We start from the raw sequence: 15,266 nt of genomic DNA, 5'->3' as shown, positions 1-15,266 counted from the left end.
GGGAATCCTTTGGGACGGATTATGATTAGGAACCCGTTTGCCTCACATAACAGAGATCCACTGACCCGTTAGATGAAGTAAGGGGGTGGGGGTGAGGGCTCGGAGAGGGGATGTGGATGTGGGGAGGAAGCAGGCAATTATGTACGAGGACTCACTGCGCCGTACAATGAGTTTATAGCTAATGGGGAATAGATTGGAGAAGGGGTGGGGTCCTAATAGATACAATAGCAAAGACAGACACAAACGTTACTGTCACAGGATCGTCCTCTCTGTCCTTTTCTGGAGAAAACTCTACAGCAGCCGGTCGGATAGAAACTTTGAGGTTAATTGGTGAAAAATGCCGGAGGAGGCAGAACGGGAGAAATTAGCCGAAGTCATCAGACAGTGGAACAACAACAGACTGGACCTGTTTGAAATAAGTCAACCGGATGAGGTGAGTCTGAGCCTGCAGACATCAGACAGGGGTCATACTTCAGATCGATTCTCTGTTTACGTTTGTAATAGCCTATTTATGAAATACTCGAGTGTGAATAAACTATTCATACCGGCCGCAATGAAAATTTGCCATACTTTCAATAAAAGATTTAAATACATTTGTAATTGTGAAGGGTAGAGTTCCTCTAGTATGCGCTGCTATGGCAAAGTTGAGTAATACAATTTGCCATCTTTGGAACTGACCACAGAGCCTCCATGTTGTTGTACACATAGTTTATGATTTGAATAAGTCCTTCCAGCACAACGTGATTGGTTGATGCCTTTACTCGCAGTGCATAAGATCAGAAAAATCTACAAATCTACCTTGTTCGGTAAAAAAAAAAATATATATATATTTCTGGCAAACGTAATATTTGGGTTATTTGTGAAAGCTTATAATGACAAAAACAGATCGAAAAAATATATTTAAGTAAGAATTAGTTGCAAAAAAACTAAACAACAACCCCTGTGTCAGTCCGAGAGGCGGGATTTAGGGAAGGGTGAATTATAGGACATCATTTTCACACCACCACTATCATAAATAAGTAAATACAAAAATCTAGTGATGCAGCCATTAGTCGATAATGAAACGATAATGAAACTATTGGTTAGTGGTTAGTGGTTCCCCTACAGAAATCTACTCACGGCAGTGTGGACAGCATTTAAGGTTGTGCAACTGAGATTAGTAACAGAAATATTACTACTTCAAACACTAGTAAGCGATTAGTTAACAGTGTTGACTGAAGGGTTTGGTGCAAGTTAAATATTCCTAACCACTTTGATCTGCATTCCTGTGTTTAGGTATTTAGGGAGTTCTTGAAAGCTTAACAAATCCCTAAATCCAAAGCAGTATTTTATAAAAAAGGAAAGATTGGCCTTTTCATCATGAAAGCCTATTCAGAAATATGGTTTGACCAAGATTTAGAGGTAGAAATGTTAAATGAAATCAGCTGAAAATACTGGACTCACTTAAACTAAACTGGTTTTCTGGCAGAACTTGGAGTTCCATGGAGTGATGCGCTTCTACTTTGAGGATCGTGTTGGAGGAAATGTGGCCACCAAGTGCCTGCGTGTCTGCAGCAACTCTTCAACTCGCGAGGTTATTGAAACTCTGTCAGAGAAGTTCAGACCTGACATGAAAATGCTGACTGCTCGTTATTCCCTGTATGAGATCCACGGCAATAAAGGTAATCACTTCACTCATACCGTATATGTTGTTAAAAAAAGGTCAACACAATGAATAAATGAATCAACCGAAGAGAAAATAAACCAGCAACAACTTTGATAATCGTTTAATCACTTCAAGATGTTTTTCAGCCAAAAATGTGCTGGTTCACAATTATAAATATAAAATAATGTCCTGCTTTACTGTGTCATTTGAGAGCAAATTGAATATTTGGGGGGTTTTGACCAAAGATGACCAAAAGATTAATTGATTAAATCAACAAGCATCATCTGCAGGAAGGCAGATTGGATGTGGCTTCCCTGAAGATGTCTTGATATCGAAAGGAATTGTAAATCAAATCTTTGCTTTGGTGTTGGAAGTCCAGTTGATTTAAGAATATTCTCTGAGCGTTTGTTTTTGTTTTGTATGTTGAGTAAGAACGTAAACTGGATGTGGACGAGAGACCTTTGGTTGAACTATTAAACTGGAACACCGACAACAGAGAAGGACGATTTGTGCTCAAGAAAGACAAAGAGAGTTTGGAGGTATAACTCAAACCATTTCCTGCAGTTTGACCCTCTCTCTTCACATAATCTCACTTCTGTTATTTGCATGTGTGTTAAACAATAAAGGAAAACTTTCACGGGAAGGAAAAGGGAGGCGTGATCCAAAGCTTCAAGAGGACACTGTCAAGAAAAGAGAAAAAGAAAGAGAAGAACAAAGCTAAAGCGACTGACAAGGTTTCAGATGATGAGATCGGGTAAAATGCTCAACGTTCACAATCACATTTCTATTTTCCAGACTGTTTGCTTCAGGCCTGCCTAACGGTCAGAATAACTCGTCTACTCTTTTTGAATAAATATCCAGGTCAACTGAGGAGCTCCTGAACAACAACAGCGTTTGTGTGTCTAACCATGAGAAAAAAAAGAGCTGCACAGAAAACAAAAAGCAACAGAGGCAGCCTGCCATGGGTAAGTAATCTGCAGTAAAAATAGAAATGACGAACAGTTCAGTCTCATGAATAAGACCCAGACTTCCCATTCATCAAGTAAAAGTAGATTTAACTTCCAATCAATGTGAACTATAATATATGATATAAACAGGGTGGCTGATGACTTCTGTTTGCTAAAATACAGGAGGAACGCACACAGAAAATCTGTATCCGGATTTTTCAGAACAACCTGGATTACCAATTGGAATTAAATTCTGTGACAGCTGTGAGTATTGAACTACACAAGTTTTCTTCCACAGTGTTACTTTGATACTTGTCATAATGTCCTCCTGCCCCCTGCTGGCATCTTGTACATTTCAGCTGAGGAAGCCTTCCTGTCTGCAGTCATAAATTACACCAACAGCTCCACAGTTCATTTCAAGCTCTCACCTGCATACATCCTCTATGCCGTGGGACGCTTTGCTCTGCAACGCCATTACAGGCGAGGCTCATCACTTTGCGAAAACGGTGTTACTTTGACTGCAAGCAAAATGGTGGCCATGACATTAAAGGTCATCCAGGCAAGAACAAGAACCTCATTACTTTTCTTACAATTGCACACATTAAAAAGAATATCTTCTCTATAAGCAAACACTCCGTTCTGTGCGTTTGCGTGACACTGCTGCTATATTTGCCCTGCAGAGGCAGCAGGCCATGGCCGGTGCTCTCGCCTTCTGGATGGCCAACTCCTCTGAGCTGCTGAACTTCTTCAAGCAGGACAAAGACCTCGGCTCGCTCACACGGCAAAGTCAGCTGGATCTGTCCCACCTGGTGCACAAAGCTTTCAGGTACAAACGAGGAGACCTGACCATAGAGATCCAGAGATCATGAATCCAAACAGAGTCATTGTCCTATAAACATGTCATCAAAGGTGCAGCTAAAATCACACGTTTAGCCTGCTGACCCAGCTGTCTACCGAGTCAAGTCTTTGCCCTCTTAGAAACTCAACAAATCTCCAGTCACAAAAACAAACAACTTTAAAATAGGTTATTTTCTACAGCAATAGCAACCCTGAATTCACAAATCCCAACCATACAGTATACACAAAAAAACAACTTCAACGCTGTGTTACTTCCACACGCATTTCTTCTTCCTACTATGTCTGTAAATATCATCCATAGACAATTTGTTAATCGATAATCACTTTTTGTACATATATCAGATATGTATATAAGATATACAAAAACAAAACAGTTCTTGCAGTACAGAAAAAGCAAACTATTATATTATACAAATACAAATAATGGAAATATGCAGCTTATTGGCTAAAATCATGCAGCCGTAAATGTTAAATTTTTGTTTGTGTGTTCTCCTAGTTGTCTGCTACAGTGTCTGCAGAACGAGTTAAGGAAGCACTTGCCAACATTTTTGATTGATCCTGAGCAACATGGCACACTGCCAGCGGGTATAGGTAAATGTTTCTTTATTAGTACAGTAATAATTATTCAGTCCACAACATCATTTAGGACTCTTGGAAGAGCTGATGTTGCCTCCCTGTTCAAATAATGTAAACGTTTTGTCTTGCCTGTTGCAGAGATGGTGCTGAACACCTTGATGAACACCATGTCCCTTTTACGCCGCTGCCGGGTGAACCCTGCCCTAACCATCCAGCTCTTCTCTCAGCTCTTCCATTTCATCAGCGCCTGGCTCTTCAACCAGCTCATGAGCCCTGAGGCCAACCCTCCAGGCCTGCGCTCCCACTACTGGGGAGCTTCTCTCCGCCAGAGGCTCACGGCCATCGAAGCGTGGGCGGAGAGGCAGGGCCTGGAGCTGGCTACTGACTGCCACCTCGGACACATCATCCAGGTCAGTCCCTCCCTGCATTACATGTCCAAGTACATTTTTTTTATCTAAGACTGGGCCTTAATGAAATATGGAACTAGTGTCTTTTACCACCATTTTGCTAGAATTTCTACCTCAAAAGGCAGTAAAACTGACTGAATCAAATGATCGTTTTTCTATATGCATGATATGAGCTTGTTTGTAAGATGATATATTTCTGATCCTGTTGATGGTTTGCAGTTTTTATCCCAGCTTTTATTTACGTGTCAGAGCACATATTTCAGTCAGTACAAGCTGTTAAAATAGCATTGCCTTGCTGTTTCTAGGCAACCATGATCCTGACCATGAACAAGTATTCAATGCAAGACGTGAAGGCCATCCAGAATAACTGTTTCAAGTTGAACTCACTGCAGCTCCAGACGTTGCTATCCGGCTACCTCTATGCAACCAATGAACCTCACATTACGCCTGTGAGTACCTGTTGTTTTACCTTTTTGAAACTACTTCTATGATGCTGCTTTTTGGGACAAATCCTGTCAGACAAATAGTCTGTTTAAACGTAAGTACTACTACTAATCATAGTATAGATATAGGCTTATGGTTTTCATTGAAGCAGCAGCAGAATCGACCACAGAACAGGAGCTCAGCAGTATAGATTTAATAATATGAATAATTTACAATGATGAATAGGATCATGAATAATGTATCACGAATTGTAAAGTGAGTTGTCACATAAACCCATTGCCTTTGAGTGAAATATTTCTCTAATATGTTGCGTTATATAAGGTGTGTGTGTGTGTGTGTGTGTGTGTGTGTGTGTGTGTGTGTGTGTACCTATTCTGTTTGACAAAAGACATTTCCCATTAAGCCAATATTACAGGGAAATCATTTTGTGAATGGGCTGTGGGCCAAAACCACAGCAATGCAATACCGCCCTCTATTAGAACCTGGGTTTACCATTCAAAACTGCTACAACAACCTAGTAGGAAAAATGCCTCAAATCCAATTCAGCCCATAACATATACTCAAACAAACATCCTATTTCCCCACTATGAATACCAACATCAGGAAACACGCTCACGCTCATGTACATTAGAGTCTCTTGGAGTCTCTTATATTGACTTATATTACAAATAGTAATGCCTTTTTTAGTTATTGTGGATTTTTTATTTTTCTTACTTACTTACTTATTTAAAATACTTGTTTTTTTTTTTTACCTTGTTTGCACTACATCTATGCTGCTGTAATCCTGTAAATGTCCCCGCTGCGGGACTAATAAAGGATTATCTTATCTTATCTTTGTATTTTGTTTAAGTCGTGCAAAACAAGCAAGGAAATAGCCATTAAATGTCCGGCTACCATCTTTGTTTGATTCAGGAAATACAGCTGCAAATGGGAAATTAATTAATAAATTCAATGCAAAATTCAAACCATTTTTTTTATGCATATAACAACTAGTTGTATGAGTCTCTGGGGGTCTGAATAATAACTTAAAACTTATGTTTTGCATTGTTAAAAGACCTTCTTGACGTATGCTAGTTTATGTGACTTGCATGTAGTTCATGCTAAAGATAAATAAGCTAACACTGTATATATATATATATATATATATATATATATATATATATATATATAACATGGATAATTAAAAATGACACTATTTTGGCTTGTGTGAAACAACCATGCAAAAATGAGCTCAGCCACAACAACACAACAAATACTAGAAGCAAATAGAAATGTTAGCATAAGAGCATAAAGAAGCTAACAAGGTGGGGCCCTACAAGAGAGCGGGGTGGTGTTAGCTAGCTAGCTAGCTAGTTAGCTCATAGCATTAGTTAGCTAAGACGAACACAAACAGAACAGACCCAAAACATGAACTCACGTTAACTAACTGACTAATATTAGCAGCAGGCAGCACATAGTTAGGTCACAGGTTGTCGACATCGGGACAGGAAGCTGCTCATTTGAAGCACGTTTTCGCAACGTTAGCATTCGTAGAGTTAGCTAACCTACGGCTAGCGAGCAGCGTTGCGTAGCGACACTGACAGCCGTGGTGGGCGGGGCTTAATCGATGTATATAGACAGAGCCCGTCTCATATTAGACATTCTCTGATATAGATAACAAAAAAAAAGCTAGCTGCGAGTTTGGCGCTACTCCGTCTCCTAGCAACGTGTACAGATGCTGCTTCTAACGGTCCTAACTGCCACTACAAGCAAACTGATACTTCCACTGATGACAGGGAGGATTTAATATGTGAATACACTCAAAAAGTCAAAAAAGCATCAATTAATTTTTATTTGAAACATCAAAAGCAAAAGTACTTAATATGCTGCAGAATGACAGTATTATTGTTATATATTATTGGATATTCACAGATACAGTTCTATGTTAATAGGACTTTAATAATGTTTAGTGGTGGAGCTTTTAAGTACATTATTCTGTTAGGTAGTGTCAGAAGTAAAAAAAAAAAAACGTTATATTCTATAAGAAGATTATAGGTTTTGTATGTGAAATCTTAATCTGTACAGTTAATATGAGTTAAATTAATGTAAAGTAATTGTAGTGAAGTAGGAGTATGAAGTATTATATAGTGTAACTAGACAAGCACAGTAAAAGTACCTCAAAATTGTACTAGTATAGTTCTTGAAAGAAAGTCCTTGTACTTTTCACCAGACTATTACTACAGTAACACTGCAGTCTAGTCACAGGTAGAATATTAGTACGAGATTACTTTAATGTTGTACTTTTCTACCTCTCCTGGGAGGTCAGCATCATCTGCAGGAAGGTCATCAGTATTTAGTTCAGGGTCACAGCAGGCAGATTGGATGTTGCTTCCCTGAAGCCCTGTCACAGAATGACAAAATGCCAATCCATACACTAGAACGACCTTTTCCTGAAATTTTTCCGCTGTCTGATCCACTTGTCATCCTCGCTGCAGGATTTGATCGATGCCGTAGTGACGGCTGCGAAGGCCTCAGCAGATAACCTGATTCGGAGCGAAGGACGGGATGTCCAGCTGGAAGAGAGCCTCGACCTACATCTGCCCTTCCTGCTGCCGGAGGGAGGATACTCCTGTGACACCGTGAGAGGAATCCCTCCAGGGTTTAGGGAATTTTTGGAGCCAATTTGCCGTAAAGGTTGGGGATTCTTAATAGTCTGTCATATTTGCAAAATGAGAAAATATTCTAGAGTACTAGGAACGTTGTGTATCTAAGATAAACAAACCTAAAATCATTTTATTTCTCTTTCAGGTCTCTGCTTTTTAACACCCCAGCCAAACTCTAAAGGTGACTGGACCGTGTACTTCAGTGACCCGACTTCCTCTGCAGAGAGCACATGTTTGGTAAGCAAAAACACATAATGTATCATTTAATTTTAACATAAAATTAAGCATACATGTCAATTATTTATGTTGTCTTCAATAGGCAGCACACAGAGAGCCAGACATTGTGACTATCACACTGAACAAACCTCTGAACAGTGGGATGGGGGTCAGCATTGTGGCTGCAAAGGTGAGTGCTTTGAAAACTATTCAAAGACCAAAACTAAATGTTTTGAATAATTGATGCTCACCCTCTTATTTTGCTACAGGGAGCAGGGCAAGAAAACCTTGGGATTTATATCAAATCTATTGTAAAGGGAGGACCAGCTGAGATGGTGAGATCTAACATATTTTGTTATTCATGTTACCTTGAGATGTGCACTGTACAGAATAATTTAATGGAATTACACAAGGGAAGACTGAACTGATAGACAAAATCTCTACTTTGTACAGAATGGCAGGTTAACAGCTGGGGACCAGCTGCTGAGTGTGGATGGTCAAAGTGTGGTCGGCCTCAGCCAAGAAAGGTTAGCTGCATTAAGGTTTATGTTTAGACATACATTAGTCTGGCGTTCCACCACTTTGGTCCAGACCGAAATATCTCAACAGCTATTTAATGGATTGCCGTGACATTGTGCAGCACCCATTCATTCCCCCCAGAGGATGAACCCTAAGAACTTTCACAACTTTTCCTCTAGTGGTTCTGTGTGAAAAGTCTCAACAATGTTTGAATGGATTGCCATGTCATTTGTCACAGACATTCATGCTCTCCTCAGGATGAACTGAAATACTGGTGATTACTTTTTATCTGGCGTCAAATTTATGCACAAATAAATGTGTGCAATACTACTAATAAATATACGCAAAAGCAACAAGCCCAATGACCTCAGCTGTACCGTGTTTAATCGACATGTTTAGCATGTGTTAGCATCTTAAACATGTGCATTAAACGTGTAAAACTAAGATTGTGAACATGGTAAACATTCTACCTGCTAAAAGCAACGCTGGGCCTAAATACACACTCACAGAGCTGATAGCATGGCTGTGGTAGACTATTGTTGTTTTTCTCATGCAATAAAAGTGCTGAAATACAAAACTGTGTGTTTGGTTGGCAAATATCATCTAGGTATCCACATATTGAACCAATACAAAGTATTTTTTTTTTCCATGGAACCATTTTCAAATAGACAAGTTATTGCAGCGAAATTCTTACTTTCAAACTCATTCAACATGAAATAGTTGTGAGTCTTACTCTCAGATTATGACCAAGGGTATACAGTCTTAAATATATAATAGACACAACTCTTCTAATGATTTAGGGCAGCAGCGATCATGATGCAAACCGGCCCCGTTGTGACCTTACAGGTTGCAAAGTTTGGAGCGAACTACCACGGCCTGGGAGCTCTGCTGACTGACCCGACATCAGAGAGGACCACAGGTGAAAACACAAATACAACTAAAACCATTGTTGTTGTTTTTTTTCACTTCTGCTCTCCATGACTTAATTAAGACCTTTTTCTTGATTCACAAGGCGACACAAGCCACACCAAGCCAAACGGTAAAGCGCTCATGCTGTACAGAGTTGTGGATCCTGGTCCGTCAGAGCGGCTCCATGGAGGCAGCAAGAGGTCGAAAGACCAGATAATGCAGAGAAACAGACAACTTTATCGCTCCAACCCCGACATGAACAGTGGGTGCACTTTTACTGTTATAGTGAAACACTGCTGGGTGCATACACTTAATACGTAAGTATTTATTTTCTCCTATTTCAGCGTGTTTTTCCCCCGAGGATGGAGACGAACCTGTTGAATCTGCTGTGAGAGCGAACAACATGGCTGCTGTCTCCAGTGTCAACCTCTGTGATGACGTGAGATTATTCTAGATTTCTCCCTTTAATTCATTGTGACATTTGTAAAACATTCAGTCACTATTAAAGAAATGTCGGCTAAATGCTCAAACAAGAAATCATTGTTTTTAACTGAACTTGTGTGACAAAATGACTTGTTTTTATGTCCGTATTTAGACATCTCACAGGGAATACTTGACACTTCCGACTCCAAAGTCCCAGGACAAGAACGTGTCTGAAACCAGTCGACCACAGCAAACAGTGAAAGTGTCTTTGAGGCCTTTAGATGGACAGAACTCCACTAAGAGGACCTTCATGGTAAGTATTTATTAAAGAGTCCTAATGTCCCTCTGGCACCATAATGTGTCATCATATTTATTATTCACTAAGAAAAGGAGAAGTAAACTTGTAGATCACAGCGGTAGGAAGTAAATAAAAACATTAACTCCAGTGGTTTACAATTTAGAGGTGCGTGTGCTTTACTTGCATATAGTGAATTTTAAATAAAAAAACATATACGATTATAAAATACAATACATTGTTAAAGTTTAATACAGTGCTTCCCAATATGTTTGTCTTGTGACCTCTTCAAAAAAAGCAGTGCCCGTTATTCCCTTCCAGCATTTTCACCTAAGAGACTATTTTCAGTATGTTTCTATTGCAATAACATACAAAATTGTGTTAATCATCATTAATCATCTTACGACTCATCAGACTTATCTTGTGACCCTTTGGAGGGCCTGACTTGTAGGTTGGGAACCACAGGATTAAACTACCTGTACTAGCTGTAATACTATGACTTTTACTTACATTATACAGTACTTTTAGTCCAGTTTGCTTTTGTGTACTTTAACAGAGTACTTCCAGGTTTTAAGTAATAGATGTTGGAGCTTATTCCATTACTGATTGTTCATAAAATAACTAAATACACATAATACATTAAGGTAAATTGTATCAAAATCTCTGTATTTATCCTTCTAGCGCCAAGCTCTGTCACAGGAGGACCTGTGTGTGGACAGTGGAGGCCCCCTGCTGGACAAAAGGCAGAGCTTGTGGGAGCAGAAGGAGCAGCGTGCAAAGCAAACCCTGAGCCACTATTCATCTTTCCCGATCCGCTCGAGTGTTTCCTCTCATGACATCCTCTCAGATTATTGCTCTCCTACAAAACTGCAGCAGGGCAGCCGCACAAGTGGCGCCGGCGTCTGGAGAACTCCTTTCTCACAACATCCAACACCGACGCCTTCCAACCAGCCGATACGCATCGACATCCCTGTAACCAGAGCGGTGAACACACACACCAGTCCTCCACTCACCACCTTCCAGAGTTCATCTTTGCTGGCGGCGAGGATGAGCCAAACCCTTAAAGTACAGGGACATAAACACAGGGCGGATCCTATCTATGCGTGTCCCATTACTGCAACCAAGAAGCTGCCTCGGCCTTCGCTTCTCTCACAGCAGCAGAGATCCACCACTCACAGGGGTCAAGGTTCAAAACCCCAAGTGAGCATCCCCCCGACAAAACATGTCTCCTTCCAAGAACCTCCCACTCAGGAGAAGCAGGGCACGGGACCTACGAAGCCAAAAGACCCTCAGGAGAGGTCCGACCCCTGGAGGAGGGAGGCCCAGGAGAAGCTGGAGAAGCAGCAGAGGCTCCGTATGGTGGAGCTCCTGGAGCAGGAGGTGCAGGAGCTCCAGGGCAGAGCGAGGCGCACGGCGGAGGAGAACGAGCGGCTCCGAAGGCTCAGCCTGGAGTGGCAGTTTCAGAAGAGGCTGCAGGAGGTCCAGCAGAGAGGAGAGGATGAGGAGGATGAGGAGGATGAGGAGGATTTGGACATGATGGTGCTAATACAGGAGCTGGAGAAAAGAGCACAGGTGAAGACCCACACAGATGTAAGTTGAAGGAAAGATCCACACTAAAAGCATTCTGGGAAATGTAGGAAATAACCAACTAAAGTAGATTAAGTGGGTTGAAGGAAAGTAAGTACAACAAACATGGTACATGATCACATATTAACTATATATAACAGATAAAAAGTAATGTTTCTAACAAATACTTTTTTACAAACACTAAGAATTATGATTACGGGACATTGACCCTACCTGCATAACTCATTAAAATATGTTTATAATGTGTTCATATGGACTATAGATTATTACTAAATGATATTATAAATATAATATTGTAGTGTTTTACCAGTAGATATTAATGCGTTTCCTTCCTCTTGAAACACTTAATAAGATTGGTGTACAACCTAAAAGTCTTTAATGTAAAGTTTCTCCAAACCTAAAGGGAAAGGAAACATATTACATAAGCTTACATTGCATACAACTAAAATGTCTAAATATATATTTGTTAATCACCTTAATAACTTTAATCAACAATGGAATACTTCTGTGTGAACTAAAGATCAATCTGAATGATAAAGCCGTTAATTAAAAAGCCACAATACCCTTTATTTATACATTTTTCTCATCTTTACAATAAGACAAGCTCAGCTGGAAACGTCAACACTGAGTGTGAAAAGCAGGCAGAGACAAAAGCAAAGACAGGTAATTGTTTGTCGGTTTCATTTATTCAAAAGAGCCCGTCCTCATCAGACATCTTATTTTATTGCACATTGACAATATTTTAATGTTTTCTGGCAGATCAGAGACAAAGTGGACGGAGTCAAGACTTTAACAACATGTCATCAAAAGAGTGAGTTTAAACTGTTCAAAAAAATTATTCAATCAAATCTAACAAGCACATATTTATGCAGCATTACTAATAGTGACTTAATGCAAGCTCCTTAATCATTTTTAAAATAGTTAAATTATTGCAACATAATTTTTCCAAAAACAGCGTTTGAAAGAGATCCCTGAGTAAAACCCTGTTTTACTTAACTACTCTATTAATACATTGTAAAACAGCACAGGCTACTGTTTGCGTCCCCGGAAGTGATTCCCCCTTAAAACATCTCAAGTATTTAAGCTAATATCATTGTTCATTCACAGAAACCAGGAGGAGAAAACCAGGCGGGCCTCAGCTCCAGAAAAGCTCACATTCAAGGAGCGTCAGCGTCTCTTTTCTCTGGCGTTCAGTGCATAAATGAAGGTTGAAGAATTGTAAACAGAGAACCTCAGAGGAGGCACATGTCTATATAAACAGAAGTAGTAATTTGCCAAGCAAAATGAGAGTATACATTACAGTACCATGTAAAGAGACAGTGTGATGATGTATTTACCCTAGAAATGTTTGTCAAACGTCTCATCCGGCGTGTGACGTCAATACTGGGTTCAGTATTGTTTTCCAGGACATTCATTTTTTTATTATCTGTTTAAACATTAATTAAATGCTTGTATTTTCCTATTCATAGATAATAAATTGTTCATTTAGCAATAAAGTTGAGGCACTTCTTCCACTTATTTTAAGCTTATTAACTGTAAAGAAATGTGTATTCCTGCTGTAAAAGCTACTTTGTGCGCTGATAAAAATGCACCACAGCTTTCTCTTGTTCGTGAGTTTCGATGGAGCCTCTCCGCAGATTGCGGATCTCAGTGATGGCCTCGATCCCCGATATCTTCCTGGTTTTCACCAGGTAGCAGGCCAGCATGGTCCCCGTCCTCCCATGACCGTGCATGCAGTGAACTCCCACACCCTAAAGAGGAACAATGCCTTATTAGTTTAGTAACACGGCACACCCATACTGCATTACTGCTATGAGACAGGAATTTGTACTTTTGTTCTTCGCAAGTAGAGCTTGCAAAAACTAAATGTGTCTTAAGTGGTGGTATATGAATATATTTGGGTTTTAGACTTTTAATCAGACAAAGCAACCGATTTGAAGACATCTTCTTGGATTTCACAGATTTTTTTATAGAACAAATGATGCAAGAACAGGAATACTCACCCTGACTGAAGTAAGTCAGATACTTCAAACAACAGACTAACCTTTAGAATAAACATTGGTGCTGAAAGCCTTTTTGAGAATAAAAAAGAATGCTTGCTATGCACTAAAATATACTTAAATTATTTAGCATTATATCATTTAAAGCTTTTTTTTTTTCTCCTTTTACTTTTTGGTTCATGCACTTTGGAGGAGCATTTAGGCTGTGAAACACAGTTTCTGCAGCCTAAATGTTTTCCTTTCCACTGTCAACTTGATGCAAAACGTTTTAGATTTCAGTACTTGTGGCTTGTAAGAGTCCTAAAAGTACTTTATAAGCATCACCATCCATAAATGACAGTCTATCCGATATCTTACCTCTCCCTTGGAGTTGGCCTCTTCCACGATGGAGAGGAATGTATCGATCTGACCCGGTGAAGGAGGAGTGAAGTCCACTATCCTGATGTGGTGCAGCTGTAACTCTGGGCAGGAGTCATAGTAAGGTGGTTTCCTCTCGCACAGGCAAACCAGGTGTTTGATCCCATTGTCCAGCAGGTACTGGTATTCAGATGTCATCCTGGGAAGCGCCAGCCCGGCCAGTTTGTCTGGATCGACCCAGGAGAAATTGTGTGGAGGAGTGGAAGCCATGCTGGTCAAACTGGGAAGAGAAGGAAAGGACACCAGTGAGATCAAGCCAGTTTCTTTGCATAAACTACATGCTTTACACCAAATAAAACAGTGAACACCTGCCATTAAAATCTGTACAATATACTTAGTCTATCCTTGCAGAATCAAGTAGTTCAGTATCCCTCCAGAAGTCAAACACACATATTAGTTAGGCACCACTCCTATAATACAATACTTACACACTACATACAACTATTAGATTTATGTGGCTGATAACCAAACTAACCTGTTTTACAGGGAAAAGACAGTTCTGTTAGTTAGCTCTCAGCAGAATGAGGAGGAGCTCATGTTCTTTGGGAAATAGCTTCCCCTGAGGCACAAACGCCCCGCTAGCGCCCCCTACTGGCCTGGATGAAACCCAACACTTTTACATTACTATATAAGTGATACAGAAACTAAACTGTGACTCCAGTCTGTGTGGGTCACACATGTGGTGGAATAGCCAATGCAAGTGCTAATATAGATCCCAGCTGTTTACATTACATGTCCCCTCTATTAAAGCGCACAGACACATTAATGTACAGCACATTATTTGCAAAATGACTAACAGTTTTCCGCTACTGTTCAGGCTGGTGCTTCCTTTTATATTTATTGCTACGTTTCCTGCAGAGAGAGACAACAAGCCTACATAGGTCAGTCTTTATATAACAACGCTAGTAATACGAGGTGCGGCTATCAGATAACCCAGCTGGCACTGTAAATCAGAAAAGCTGTGCACCTTTATCATTTATTAACTTTATTTAGAGTGTGGTTCAGTTTGGTTACACAAGTCAGGATGGCCGAGCGGTCTAAGGCGCTGCGTTCAGGTCGCAGTCTCCCCTGGAGGCGTGGGTTCGAATCCCACTTCTGACATCATCTTTTCTTGTTTATTTTTTGGTACATGTAGGTTTTATTACTCTACTAAATAAACATATAAGTTAGATTTAATATTATAATAATAATATTATATAATATTAATTAATATATTTTATTTATTTGTTGGAAATTTGTGCTCAAAACAAAACAAATGAAACCAAATACACAACATTACATTACATTACAGTCATTTAGCAGACGCTTTTATCCAAAGCGACTTACAATCAGTGTATTCAACATAGGTATTCAAGAGAACTACTAGTCACCAGAAGTCATA

General features: G+C 39.9%; 2 protein-coding genes and 1 non-coding gene across 4 annotated transcripts; 2 read left to right on the top strand and 1 right to left on the bottom strand.

The window, feature by feature from the left end:
- The first annotated feature begins 337 nt into the window (after positions 1-337).
- On the top strand, positions 338-11,480 carry LOC129103697 (afadin). The gene is made up of 22 exons (XM_054614282.1): positions 338-433; positions 1,469-1,661; positions 2,078-2,184; positions 2,272-2,399; positions 2,507-2,537; positions 2,568-2,610; positions 2,776-2,856; positions 2,952-3,151; positions 3,273-3,418; positions 3,947-4,041; positions 4,165-4,436; positions 4,739-4,882; positions 7,352-7,550; positions 7,665-7,756; positions 7,839-7,925; positions 8,005-8,070; positions 8,189-8,262; positions 9,055-9,173; positions 9,300-9,425; positions 9,508-9,602; positions 9,759-9,899; positions 10,563-11,480. Exons 1-22 carry the CDS (start codon positions 338-340, stop codon positions 11,478-11,480), a joined length of 3,453 nt encoding a protein of 1,150 aa, XP_054470257.1.
- A 784-nt stretch (positions 11,481-12,264) lies between these two features.
- Positions 12,265-14,430, bottom strand: dusp23b (dual specificity phosphatase 23b). Of its 2 annotated transcripts, none has more exons than XM_054613447.1 (3): positions 14,361-14,430; positions 13,826-14,105; positions 12,265-13,219 (listed from the first exon to the last, which is right to left on the bottom strand). In XM_054613447.1, the coding sequence occupies exons 2-3, from the start codon at positions 14,093-14,095 to the stop codon at positions 13,034-13,036; spliced, it is 456 nt and encodes a 151-aa protein (XP_054469422.1). In that variant the 5' UTR covers positions 14,096-14,105; positions 14,361-14,430; the 3' UTR covers positions 12,265-13,033. The 2 variants fall into 2 exon arrangements, with proteins under 2 accessions (XP_054469422.1, XP_054469423.1); XM_054613448.1 differs by lacking the exon at positions 14,361-14,430 and adding an exon at positions 14,220-14,293.
- A 473-nt stretch (positions 14,431-14,903) lies between these two features.
- On the top strand, positions 14,904-14,986 carry trnal-cag (transfer RNA leucine (anticodon CAG)). Its single transcript has one exon. It is a non-coding gene; the product is annotated as a tRNA-Leu (tRNA).
- Positions 14,987-15,266: the final 280 nt, after the last annotated feature.

This window comes from Anoplopoma fimbria, chromosome 15, assembly GCF_027596085.1.
Source record: "Anoplopoma fimbria isolate UVic2021 breed Golden Eagle Sablefish chromosome 15, Afim_UVic_2022, whole genome shotgun sequence".
Lineage (NCBI taxonomy): Eukaryota > Metazoa > Chordata > Actinopteri > Perciformes > Anoplopomatidae > Anoplopoma > Anoplopoma fimbria.
Note: the sequence above shows the minus strand (reverse complement) of the source record. Positions and strands in the feature narration are given on the sequence as shown.

Excerpts from the sequence above, each read along its gene's own strand:
- LOC129103697 (XM_054614282.1), top strand. The coding sequence starts at position 338 with ATGCCGGAGGAGGCAGAACGGGAGAAATTAGCCGAAGTCATCAGACAG. Across the intron at positions 2,400-2,506 it reads GTTTCAGATGATGAGATCGG|GTCAACTGAGGAGCTCCTGA; the intron begins GTAAAATGCTCA and ends ATAAATATCCAG. Across the intron at positions 3,152-3,272 it reads TGACATTAAAGGTCATCCAG|AGGCAGCAGGCCATGGCCGG; the intron begins GCAAGAACAAGA and ends TTTGCCCTGCAG.
- dusp23b (XM_054613447.1), bottom strand. The coding sequence starts at position 14,095 with ATGGCTTCCACTCCTCCACACAATTTCTCCTGGGTCGATCCAGACAAA. Across the intron at positions 13,220-13,825 it reads AGGCCAACTCCAAGGGAGAG|GGTGTGGGAGTTCACTGCAT; the intron begins GTAAGATATCGG and ends GTTCCTCTTTAG.